Source organism: Leptomonas pyrrhocoris (genome assembly GCF_001293395.1).
Source record: "Leptomonas pyrrhocoris isolate H10 chromosome Unknown, whole genome shotgun sequence".
Lineage (NCBI taxonomy): Eukaryota > Euglenozoa > Kinetoplastea > Trypanosomatida > Trypanosomatidae > Leptomonas > Leptomonas pyrrhocoris.
In genome coordinates, this window is record NW_015438363.1 from 106,470 (window position 1) to 117,947 (window position 11,478).

Genomic DNA, 11,478 nt, shown 5'->3' on the forward strand with positions numbered 1-11,478 from the left:
GGGGGAAAGCGAAGGGACCGGCGACTCGCATGCCGCTGCACAGCGCCGCTGTCCTGACCTCCCTGCCCGGCTCCGGCCTCGACAGCTGGTCCGCCGAAGAGATGGGCCGCTTCTACGAGATGGCGCGACACCCGCATTGGTTTGCCCGCCTCACCGCCTCCGTCGCGCCGTCCATCTTCGGCATGGAGCTCGTGAAGCAGGCGTTGCTGCTCGCGATTGTGGGCGGGAATCGCGACAAGAACGGTGGCGAGACCCGCAGCAGCATTCACCTGCTGTTGGTCGGTGACCCGGGCCTGGGCAAGTCGCAGCTGCTGCGGGCGGCGTGCGCAGTGGCCCCGCGCAGCGCCTTCGTCTGCACTCACACTTCGTCCTCCTGTGGCCTGACGATGACGCTGACGCGCGATCCGGTGTCCGGGGAGACGACTTTCGAGGCCGGCGCGGTGGTGCACGGCGATGGAGGAATTACCTGCCTCGACGAGATCGACAAGGGCGTGCAGGAGCACAAGGCGCTGCTGGAGGTGATGGAGCAGGAGACGGTGAGTCTGGCGAAGGCTGGCATGATCTTTTCGATGCCGGTGCACACCTCCGTGCTGGCCGCCGGCAACCCGATCGGCGGCAGCTTCGACGTCAGCAAATCGCTCGCGGCAAATGTGAACCTGTCGCCTGCGCTGATGAGCCGCTTTGATATTGTTGCGTGTCTGCGCAGCCCGCGCGGGTCCGGCAGCACGGCGCAGCAGGCCCTGACGGATCATGTACTGCAGTGGCACCGCCGGCGTAATGATGCGAATACGCGTGACGGAGCCGCCGCTGTCGTAGGCGGCGGGGGAGACGAGGACAGCAGCGATGCTACACGTATTCGCGGACGCCCGGCGCACCGCCACGTCGCCACCGCCGCAGCCTCGCTGCCGCTCTCGCTGGTGCGCCGCTTCCTGACCTTCTGCCGCGCTCAGTGTCAGCCCACGCTGGGCAGCGAGGCGAGCGATGTGCTACTGGCGCATTACTTAGCGCAGCGTCAGCACCTGCCGGAGTCGCAGTACGGGTTTCCCAACGGTGGCGGAGGTGACGGCGCGGGTGGAGGAGGGGGGGGACGGATCAGCGACGACGGCCGCCGTTCGGTCTTTTCCTGTGGAAGCGGCGGGAGTGGTATGGGCCACAACAGCAGCAGCGCTGGTGCGGCGCCGACGACAGCGTCCGTGAAACCGGAGGACACCGTCACCCCGCGGTACCTGCAGGCCCTCATCCGCGTCTCGGAGGCACGGGCGAAGCTGGAGCTGCGACACGACGTGACCCGCGAAGACGCGCAATACGCCGTGCAGCTGCTGCAGTCCTGCCTGCACTCCTTCGACGGCCTGGCCGCTCCCGGCTCGGCTGCGGTAGGGACTTCCGGCGGAGGCGGGGGTGGAAAGAAGCCGGCGAAGCTCAACCAGCGAGAGGCGGTGCTGCAGCGGCTGAAGCAGCGCATCGTGGAGGACAACAGCGGTGTGAACTTGTTCGCGGAGCAGACGATCTTAGACATCTGCGAGGACGTCGGCTGCCGCAGTGCACCGGCGATGCTGCGTCAGCTGAACGAGTTCGGCTTTTTGCTGCAGAAGGGCGGCAGCACGTACTGCCTGCGCGGGTGTTAGTGGCGGGGAGGGACGGAGGTGTGGAACCGTCTCTCTGATCTCTTTTCTTTGGTGTTTCCAAGTACAGCTTTGCGTGCTCTCATGATTCATACTTGCGCATTTTCTCTTTTCGTAGAAGCCGGTGCTTGTCACTGAAACAATGAAATCTGTATGTACATATGTAAATGTATATTTCATCAGCGACGAAAGATGGCTTCAGAGTGGTTGCTAAGGGCAAAGCAAACTGTGTGTCCATGTGAGCACCGCAGGCTTTCTTTGTTGTCGCCCCACGTCAGCGTCCATTGCGTTTTTTTTCTTTTGCGATGCACGTCGCTTCCCCTCTCTTTCTGCCGCAGCTCCTGCTCTGTCTGCCCTCCACCTCTCTCGTTGTGATTCTTCTCCCCTTTCGTACCCTCATGCATCCCTCTCCTCAGCATAAACTTTTTTTTTCTGTCTCTTTGTGTCTCTGTGTGTGTGTGCGCGGCTGTTAAAGAAGAGGTACCGCAAGCAGCTGCCGCGACGGTGCGCATCGCAGAGAAAAACACGTTTCTCGGCTTCTGCGTTGACGATTTTCAAGAAAGAGATCGAGAGAGAAGAGAACAAATCCCTCCTCCCCTCCCCGACGATGCTGAACAAGTCGGCCGTATTGCTGCGCCGTGGTAAGCCGCGCCCACGGGCGGGCATGTTTCCTGACAAGTACCGCCGCGTCCCCGCCCTGTTGAAGCCCCAGCAGGGCGGTCAGCAGTACTTCAGCGACTTTCTCATTCGCTCCGCGAACGACGCCGTGGAGCAGCAGCAGCAGCAGCAGCAGCAGCAAGCTGGCTACTACCACAGCTCCATGGTGGGCGACGTCAGCGGCCAGCTTCGCAGTGGGGCTCGGCCGGAGCGTGCGGTGCGCGGGACGGCAGGGGAGGCCGAGGCGGCCCTGCACGGCGGGGCGGCAGCCGACGACCTCACCTCCCCGCGCCTGCCGCAGGCGGACTTGCAAGGCGTTCTGCACCGCAGCCGTCCGAGGACCATTCAGGAGGAACTACAGCAGCTCGCGGCACAGGACGGTTTCACCGCGCAGCGTGGCTTTAACGAACGGGTGTGGTACGAGCAGGAGACCGCCGCCCTGCGCAGCGGCAAGGGCCCACAACACCAAGTTGCCGAAGGGAACGAAGGAGAAGACGAGCAGCAGGAGGAGGCGACGTCGTCGGCGAAGTCGACTGCCCTGCCACAGCGCATTCTCGGTGACGACTACTTCCGGCACCAGTTTGGCTACTCCTTGTTAAAAGGGGAGGAAGAGGCGGCGGCGCCCGCGGACGGCCTCACCGCCTACGCCCAGCTCGACCTGTGGGGTGAACTGCCAAAGTACAACAAGGACTTTATCTTTCTCTACCTCGTCTCGCGGCGGCGCAACACCTACGCCGTGGCCTACGACTACGGCGGGAAGCGACTGCTGAACACGTACACGGCGGGCAACCGCGGCCTGAAAGGCGGTGACCGGGGGTTTCGCGGCGACGGCTCCACCGACAACGGCCACCAAGTCACGAGCATGTACCTGAACGACCTGCTGCCGAAGGTGCGCGAGGCGCGGGCGGCGAGTGGACATCCGCTCGGTCGTGGGGAGAAGGTGGACCTTGTTGTGCGGGTGATGGGCTTCTATAACGGCCGTCAAGGCGCGGTGCGTGCGGTGCAGGACCGCAGTGCGGACTATCGCGTGCGATACCTGGAGGACATCACGCCGTTCCCGCTGAACGGGCCGAAGATGCCGCGAGGCGTGTTCCGTTAAGGCGCCTTTGCGGTCATGTGTTGACGCGATGCAGGGGAAGAGATTCGTGCGTTGTAGCTGCTCTTGTTTTATGGGAGAGGACCGGCATTTTTTTTTTTGGCGTGTTTGTTTGTTGCTGCGACGGTGGTGGTGGTGGTCGCTGTGGAGGCGGCGAAGGACTTTTCACAGCAGCGGGTGTGGCGTCGTCTTCTTCCCCACCCCCCTCCCCTCCGCGTTATCGCTCCTTTGTTGGCGCATCGAGGAACCAAAAAAAAAACTTATATGGTGCCTTCGTTGCGGTTTACGGTCGGGCTGTCGTCGCCCGCGAGGAGGGAAAGCAGAGCCGCTGTTGTGCTGCGGTTTGGAGTGGATTGTCTGTTGATGTTGATGTCGACGTGCGTCGCGTTGGCGCCGCGGTTGGCGGAGAGGAGGCCGTACGGAGCGTGCGTGCGTGCGTGCGGATATGTGTGTGTATGCGTGGCCCTTTTTTTGGTGGGTTTAAACTGCAGGTCAGCAGATATGCAATTACCTTTATTTTACCAAACGAACGGACTTCGCGAGACGATTGGTGGATGACCCGGCTGCGGTGCCCGGTCGCACTTCTCGCTGGTGCGCGTAAACTTCTGGAAGCGGGATTCCTTTTTTTGGCGTGTTCCTCCTACGAAGACGTAGCTGGTCGCCCTTGCCGTCGAAGTAGAAGCCAACGGGAAAACCCACGACGCTGTCATCGCTGCTGTCGTGTTTCTCAGGAAAGCCTCTTCTGTCGCGCATCCTATAGAAGGAGACGCTGATTTGGCTAACTATCACCCCTTTGCATCTCTCTCTATATATACATACATATATATTGCGTGAAACCAGGTTACATACACTTACCGACACACCTCACATTTTCATACTTGCTTCCACGCATTTGCTCTCATTCGGTCGCTCTCCTTTGACGTTTTTGTGGAACTATTATTACTGTTATTATTATTATCAGTAGTATTCTTATTTAACTCCTCAGCGAAAGGAAGAAGAAAGAAAGAAAGGGAAAAGCAACAAAACAAAAATCTACCGAACAGCGCAACAGAGGGGACTTGCATTTTACGCTCCGTGCTTGTACTCCACCATCTTTGCTTTATACACATTTATACACGTCAAGAAGACGAAAAACATACTGTGTGCTTCTTAAAATCACTTCCCCTCGTCCATTATTACTACTATTAATATTATTACTTCTCCTATTTCGAAAATTATCCGTTTTACTACGCGACTGATGTCCCGCGCGTACGACCTCGTGGTGATCGGTGCTGGATCGGGTGGTCTGGAGGCGGGGTGGAACGCAGCCGCGCTCCACAAGAAGAAGGTGGCCGTCATCGACGTGCAGAAGACCCACGGCCCGCCGTACTTCGCCGCCCTCGGTGGCACGTGCGTGAACGTCGGCTGCGTGCCGAAGAAGCTGATGGTGACCGGGGCGGGCTACATGGACACCATTCGCGAGTCCGCCGGCTTCGGCTGGGAGCTGGACCGCGACTCGGTCAAGCCAAACTGGCACACCCTCATCGCCGCGAAGAACAAGGCGGTGCTGGATATTAACCACAGCTACGAGGGCATGTTCGCTGACACGGAGGGCCTCAGCTTCCACCAGGGCTTCGGCGCCATCGCAGACAGGAACACCGTCGTCGTGCGCCAGTCCGAGGACCCACAGAGTGCGGTGCTGGAGACGCTGGACACGGACTACATCCTCATTGCGACCGGCTCCTGGCCGCAGCGGCTCGGCGTCCCGGGCGATGAACTCTGCATCACCAGCAACGAGGCGTTCTACCTGGAGGAGGCGCCGAAGAACCCGCTCTGCGTCGGCGGCGGCTACATTTCCGTCGAGTTTGCCGGCATCTTCAACGCCTACAAGCCCCGCGGTGGGCAGGTGAACCTTGTCTACCGCAAGGAGGTCATTCTGCGCGGGTTTGACCTGGAGGTGCGCAAGCAGCTGACGGAGCAGCTACGCGCGAATGGGATTCAAATCCGCACCGGCGACAACCCGGCGAAGATAACGAAGAACGCGGACGGCACGAAGCACGTCGTCTTCGAGAGCGGCGTGGAGGCGGACTACGACCAGGTGATGCTCGCCATCGGCCGTGTGCCGCGATCGCACACGCTGCAGCTCGATAAGGTCGGCGTGGAGGTCGCGAAGGGCGGCGCTGTGAAGGTGGACAAGTACTCCAAGACAAACATCGACAACATTTACGCGATTGGCGACGTGACGAATCGGCTGATGCTGACCCCGGTTGCGATCAACGAGGGGGGGGCGTTTGTGGAGACCGTCTTTGGTCACAACCCGACCGCGACGGACCACGCGAAGGTGGCGTGCGCCGTGTTTTCTATTCCCCCCATCGGCACCTGCGGGTACATCGAGGAAGACGCCGCGAAGAAGTACGACCAGGTCGCCGTGTACGAGAGCAGCTTCACACCCCTGCTGCACAACGTCAGCGGGAGCACCTACAAGAAGTTTATGATCCGCATCGTCACGAACCACGCCGATGGGGAGGTGCTGGGCGTGCACATGCTCGGCGACAGCGCGCCGGAGATCATCCAGAGCGTGGGGATTTGCATGAAGATGGGCGCGAAGATCAGCGACTTCTACAGCACGATCGGCGTGCACCCCACCAGTGCGGAGGAGCTGTGCTCCATGCGCACCCCCGCGTACTTCTACGAGAAGGGCCACCGCGTGGAGAAGATCGGCAGCAACCTGTGAAGAGAGGAAACGGGGAGGGGGGGGAAAGCAAACCAACCAAACCAAAAACAGACATGTTAAACAAAACACAGAGCAGCGGAGCGAACTCTGCCGTTACTGCGGCGGATGGAGGAGGAAGGAAGATTAAAAAAATGAATGGCGCAGTGTTGCGTGGTACTTGCGATGGGAGCCGAAGCCGAAGACGTCTTGGATGTACGCATCGCGCCCCGTGAAAATGAATGAGCGAGAAAGAGGCGTAGCTGCGGTGCGCAGTCAATCACAAGAGGGGTAAGTTGAGGCGCCGGTCAGCGTGTTTGTCGCCGCTGCTTTGCTGTGAGCTCCGTCGCTCATTGACTCCGCCGCCCTTTTTTTTCTCTCCTCCTTTTTTTCCTTTTTTTTCCCTTTTTTTTAAATTATTCTGATTCTTCGTCAGTGCCGGTGTGCGGTGTTTCGGTTTGTTTGTTTCTCGTACATGTACGACCTTATTCATGACCGTGCGGGTGCGTGACGCGCTCTCTTTCCACTTTGGGGCCCGCCGGCTTACATTTCTTTGTTGTTTTTTTCGAGGGGAGATATGAAGAACGCAAAAGCGACCCTTCGTGTGTTCTTCTTCGCCACTACACATATAAATATGTTGTGTGAGAAGACAAACCTTTTTAAAAAGCTGTCGTCTTCGCGATCGGGAGGCAAAAATAATAACTATTCAGCGAAAGGAATAAAGGAAACAGAAGGCATGTCCAAGACGTGTTAATGCGGTGCCGTATGCGAAACAGCGGCGCGCGCTCGCTCTCTCTCTCTCTCTCTCTCTATCTATATATATACTTCTTACATGACGGCAAAGGCGGCTCGCAGGCCTTCCCTTTTTTCTTCCTCTTTGTCAGCGTAGAATTTGCGTTCTATAAATACGCCGACGGAGCACTTACGTGCAACCCGGTGTCTCGTGAGTTCGTACAACGGCCTCTACGACCACGCGCCGCCCTGCGGTTCATCTCATCTCCCAATCTCCACTTCTTAACTTACTCCGCCGCTCTCCTCCTTCTTCTTGTTCTGCGACTTTCCAACGAAGAGGAACAGCGAAAGACGAGAACATTTTGGCTGCTGTCGCCGCTGCTGATTTCCCCCTGCTCACTCCTCCGTATCTTCTTTTGCATTTCTCCGCTTCCCGTTTTCTTTGTAAACGACAACCGGAGGGATCGTAGTCACAATGGCGCAGCAGTTCCAGCAGCTCGGCGTGCAGCCGTGGCTGGCGAAGCAGTGCAGCTACATGGCTCTCCACACCCCGACCCCCATCCAACAGCGGTGCATTCCGGCGGTGCTCGCTGGACGCCACGTCGTCGGTGGAGCCGCCACAGGATCCGGCAAAACCGCCGCCTTCGCCTTGCCGATCCTGCAAACCTTAGCGGCGGACACCTACGGCGTCTACGCACTCGTCCTCACCCCCTCCCGCGAGCTCGCTTATCAAATCATCGATCAGTTCATCGCCTTTGGGGCACCGCTGCAGGTACGCACGATGCTCGCGATTGGCGGGGTCGCGACAGAGACGCAGATCGACGCGCTGAAGGCACGCCCACACATCGTCGCGGCCACGCCGGGGCGTCTCTGCCACCTCCTCCGCACGTTCGGCCCGGAAGTCAAAGGCGCCTTTGGCCACCTGCGCTACTTAGTGCTGGATGAGGCGGATCGACTGACGGAGGGCGACATTCAACGCGATGTCTGGGCGTTGCTGCGGCTGCTGCCGCCGGCGACGAAGAGCCGGCAGGTGCTGCTCTTCACCGCAACCTTGCACACACGGCTTACCTCCTTCGCACCCGTCGCAGCAGCCGACGCCTCCACGGCGGAAGGTGAAGTCAGCGTTCTTGCAGAGCTGGGCATTACGGACCCAACAACGCTGGAGGTGTTCGTGGTGCGTGAAGCAATCCAAGAGCAGGGCGGGATGACCACGCCGGGCACGGCGCGCGCCCCTCTCGATGCGGAGGCCACGAACACTCATGAAGTGGGAAACAGAGAGGCGGCCAATGCGTCCACCTCGTCCTCGGCGTCCGCTTCTGTCTTTCACCTTCCCGAAACCCTCCAACAGCACTACCTGTTTATTCCAAACATGGTGAAGCTGCCGTACCTGGTCGCGGCGCTGCAAGCGCAAGGCAAGAGTCAATCCACTATTGTCTACGTTAACTCTTGCCTGCGGGCGGAGTTGGTGCGGCTGACGCTGCAGCTGCTCGGCTTCCCCGTGTGCAGCCTCGACTCGCTCCTCACGCAGCAACACCGCCTCGACAACGTCGCGAGCTTCAAGCTTGGCATCTCACGCATTCTCGTATGCACAGACATCGCGGCCCGCGGGTTGGATATTCCAATGGTCGGCCTCGTGCTGCACTACGACGTGCCGAAGCACGCGGACACCTACGTGCACCGCGTCGGGCGAACGGCACGAGCAGGGCGGGAGGGCCACTCCGTCGCTTTTGTCTCCGAGTACGACGTCAGCCTCGTTCAGCGGATTGAGAAGAAGACGAAGACCACGTTGGGGCGGTGGAGGTCACCGGCGGCGAAGGAGACGGCGATTCTGCCGTTGCTGGACGAGGTGTCGTCCGCGAAGGTGCAGGCGAAGCAGCAGGTGGAGGAGCAGTTCGGTGCCCGCGTGCGGACGAACAAGACACACGCGGCGGTTAAGCGGGATGCGCGGGCGCGGGCGCAGACGGCGGCGATGGCGCAGGCGCATGAACGGCGGGAGCGGCGTGAGCAGGAGCGCCACCGTCGTGGTGCAAAGCAGCGCGAAACCCACGAAGAGGAGAGAGAGGAGGGGAGGAGCAAAGCAGCTGCGTCACCGCCTCCTGAAAAGCCCGTGGCGGCGAAGCGGGTGCGATCGCCCGCAGCGCCGTCCGCGTCGAAGAAGTCGAAGACGACTGCGACGGACGCCGAGGCGTCATCGTCGAAGCTGGCGGGCAGCGCGACGCGTAAGAAGGTCGGCAAGATCGCCCCAGGGCGTTAACTAACCTCTCTTTATATATATATATGATTATAACATTTCAAGAATAGTATTAATAATCGTCGAGTAAGTCTTTCCTTTTGCCCCTTTCGCTCCTTCTTTCGAAGCACCGTTTATTCAGGTCAGACACAGCAGCGTCGTCATGGGGGCATGTGCGCCGACCGCCACGCTAAAAGCAGCAGTCCCCCCTCCCCGCCCCTCTTCTTCCGGAATGTATGCGATGCGCATTGGAACGGTTTCCACGTGCTGAAGGCAGCGGGAATCACCAACGCAGCCAACCATGTTCTGGTTTCTTAAAAAGAAAACACGATGTTACTCGATTCTTTGCCGGCGCGCGCTCAAGCGCGAAGTGCGTTTCGCGTCCCTTGTAGCCATCCCTTCCACTTCTCTCTCACCCCCCCCCTCCTCCTCTTTCGCCCCTACTCGCGTGTCTTTTTCTTCGAGGAACCGTGCACACGTCGAACGCCACCGGGTATAGAAGTGTATAATCAAGAGAAGAGATCCTCAGTTCCGCCCACGGTATCGAAATCCAGCGTTGACCTTCTTGTTGCTCCTTCCATCTTTTTTTTTTAGATACAATTCGTTTGTTTCTCTCTCTACCCTGTATTTTAAATCTTCAAGGTGGCAGCGCAGTTCCCACTGTTTTGTGGAGCCATATTTGCTATTGGGGACCTAGAGCCGAGACACAGTCTCACAACCCGCCATGCCCTCCGATCGCGATACCGCTGGGGAGACCTTCGACAACACCTACCACAACACCACCCTCGTCGGCAACTGGTATGAAGATCGCCTGCTGCGCAGCGAACAGCCGCAGCGGAGCCAAAATGGCCGCCACATCAGCAAAGCCGCGTGCGAAGATGGCTTGCTTGAAGACCTCCGCATCACCCAAGCACGCAATGCGCCGCAGGTGCGGCAGGACTTGATGCACACGACGTACGACGTCGACTACAACCGCACGGCTGTCGGCGTCGATGCAGAGGACACGGTCAGCAGCAGCAAGGCACCGGTGCCGCTGCTTGGCCTGCTCCCTGGCACCTCCACACGTGGGGCGGCGTGCAGTATTGATCATGGCAGTCCTAGTGGGAGGGAGGGCGTGGATCGCGCGCTGCTCTTCTCCCAGGATCCTGTGGCGGACCCGCTCGCGGAGCTGCCGCTGTCCACCAACACGGACACCTACGGTGCCTTCTTCTTCCTCCAAGACGGCAGCGGAGGTGCGGAAGGGGACGGCGAAGGCGATGCCAAGATGTCGACGGACAACACACAAGCCGGCCAGACGCGCAGCCGCCGCCAGCGGAACGACGAGTACTGCCTGTATGACAGCGTCACCAACGCGAAGACGCGTCTAGCCACCGGTGGCGGCGGCGGCGGTGCGGGGGCGAGTGTCGGTGGTAAAAGCCTCTCCACAAAGTCGGTACAAAACCGCGGTGCCACGTCAGCGGCCGCCGCCGCAGCATCGACGTCGTCCGCCATTCAAAGACGCACCTTCGGCTTCACGTCTCTCGCGGCTCCGGCAGCGGAGGCGTCGGGGGGCGACACGGCGGTCCGCACCACTACCACCACCGTGGCGAGCGGTAGAGGCATGCAGAGCCGCAGCGGCAAACAAAAGGGCGGCAGGAACGATACGGACGAGGATGACGTTCGGTGGTGTACGTCAAAGCAGGCCGCGGATATTCCAGTGGAGCACTGTGTGTTTCAGCGCCGTCTGCCTCCTGTGTGGATGTAATCCGGCAGTAAAAAAATAGGTTAAAAAGAATGTGCTGTACGAAGACCGAAGGAGGACGACGAGCTCCTGTTGCCGCTGCTGTTGGCGCGGTAGTGGAATAGTAGCTGTTTGACTGTGGTGGAAGAGCGCAGAAGCCAGTGGCACAGCAGATGATCCGTCAACGCATCGTCAACGTTTTCCTTCTTTGATTTTTTTTCTCTTTTACGGCAGGAACTCGCCGCCTTCTATTTGTGTTGATTCATCATCATCATCATCATCATCATCCGTCTCTCGCGTGCACGGACATACATGTACATAGCTTACCTTCTTTTTTCCCTTCCTCTTTTATGTTGATGCTGTCATAAAACTTGTTGACGTCGCCATGTATCATTGCAGAAGACGACTGTTTTTGATTTCTTTTTTCTCTTACGGAGTCGCTTGCTGCCCAATTTTGTTTTGTTCTTTGTTCGTTGAACCTCTCAAAACACAAAGAGCGAGCTGTTAACGCAACCTTGTGATGGCGATAGCGGAGGCTTTTTACGAGCAGCCAAACAACAAATAAAAGAACAACTGAAGTACGGCTTGACAGGGTGCGAGAGCCACATGATCGCTGCTGCTGCTGCTGCTGACTTCGCCTTTTTTTTCCGCACACCTGTTCGACTTGAGCGCTTCAGTCCTCGTTGCCACACGGCGCTGCATCTCCCGTCTCTCTCTCTCTCCTCCCTCCCC

At 59.1% G+C, this 11,478-nt stretch overlaps 5 protein-coding genes across 11 annotated transcripts in view; all 5 read left to right on the plus strand.

Moving 5' to 3' along the window:
* The window catches only part of ABB37_04234 (putative DNA replication licensing factor MCM8), a gene marked incomplete at its 3' end in the record, with an annotated part of 3,764 nt that extends 2,139 nt beyond the window's left edge, over nucleotides 1–1,625 (plus strand). For all 3 annotated transcript variants that reach the window (XM_015801827.1, XM_015801828.1, XM_015801829.1), the window contains exon 1: nucleotides 1–1,625. This exon is cut by the window's left edge. In XM_015801827.1, coding sequence (XP_015659228.1) covers nucleotides 30–1,625 — 1,596 coding nt within the window. In that variant the 5' untranslated portion in view covers nucleotides 1–29.
* Nucleotides 1,626–2,036: 411 nt separating this feature from the next.
* Nucleotides 2,037–3,378, plus strand: ABB37_04235 (putative mitochondrial hypothetical protein; the record flags this gene model as incomplete). Its single annotated transcript, XM_015801830.1, has 1 exon — nucleotides 2,037–3,378. The coding sequence occupies exon 1, from the start codon at nucleotides 2,230–2,232 to the stop codon at nucleotides 3,376–3,378; it is 1,149 nt and encodes a 382-aa protein (XP_015659231.1). The 5' UTR covers nucleotides 2,037–2,229.
* An 835-nt stretch (nucleotides 3,379–4,213) lies between these two features.
* Nucleotides 4,214–6,764, plus strand: ABB37_04236 (putative mitochondrial trypanothione reductase (TRYR)). Its single transcript, XM_015801831.1, has one exon. The coding sequence runs from the start codon at nucleotides 4,613–4,615 to the stop codon at nucleotides 6,086–6,088; it is 1,476 nt and encodes a 491-aa protein (XP_015659232.1). The 5' UTR covers nucleotides 4,214–4,612; the 3' UTR covers nucleotides 6,089–6,764.
* A 142-nt stretch (nucleotides 6,765–6,906) lies between these two features.
* Nucleotides 6,907–9,050, plus strand: ABB37_04237 (putative ATP-dependent RNA helicase; the record flags this gene model as incomplete). 4 transcript variants are annotated; one of them, XM_015801832.1, is made up of 1 exon in its annotated part: nucleotides 6,907–9,050. In XM_015801832.1, exon 1 carries the CDS (start codon nucleotides 7,272–7,274, stop codon nucleotides 9,048–9,050), a length of 1,779 nt encoding a protein of 592 aa, XP_015659233.1. In that variant the 5' UTR covers nucleotides 6,907–7,271. The 4 variants fall into 4 exon arrangements, with proteins under 4 accessions (XP_015659233.1, XP_015659234.1, XP_015659235.1 ...); XM_015801833.1 differs by having other exon boundaries at nucleotides 7,132–9,050; XM_015801834.1 differs by having other exon boundaries at nucleotides 7,134–9,050.
* A 439-nt stretch (nucleotides 9,051–9,489) lies between these two features.
* Nucleotides 9,490–10,770, plus strand: ABB37_04238 (hypothetical protein; the record flags this gene model as incomplete). 2 transcript variants are annotated; one of them, XM_015801836.1, is made up of 1 exon in its annotated part: nucleotides 9,490–10,770. In XM_015801836.1, the coding sequence occupies exon 1, from the start codon at nucleotides 9,751–9,753 to the stop codon at nucleotides 10,768–10,770; it is 1,020 nt and encodes a 339-aa protein (XP_015659237.1). In that variant the 5' UTR covers nucleotides 9,490–9,750. The 2 variants fall into 2 exon arrangements, with proteins under 2 accessions (XP_015659237.1, XP_015659238.1); XM_015801837.1 differs by having other exon boundaries at nucleotides 9,524–10,770.
* Between the last annotated feature and the right edge of the window lie 708 nt (nucleotides 10,771–11,478).

Excerpts from the sequence above, each read along its gene's own strand:
- ABB37_04236 (XM_015801831.1), top strand. The coding sequence starts at position 4,613 with ATGTCCCGCGCGTACGACCTCGTGGTGATCGGTGCTGGATCGGGTGGT.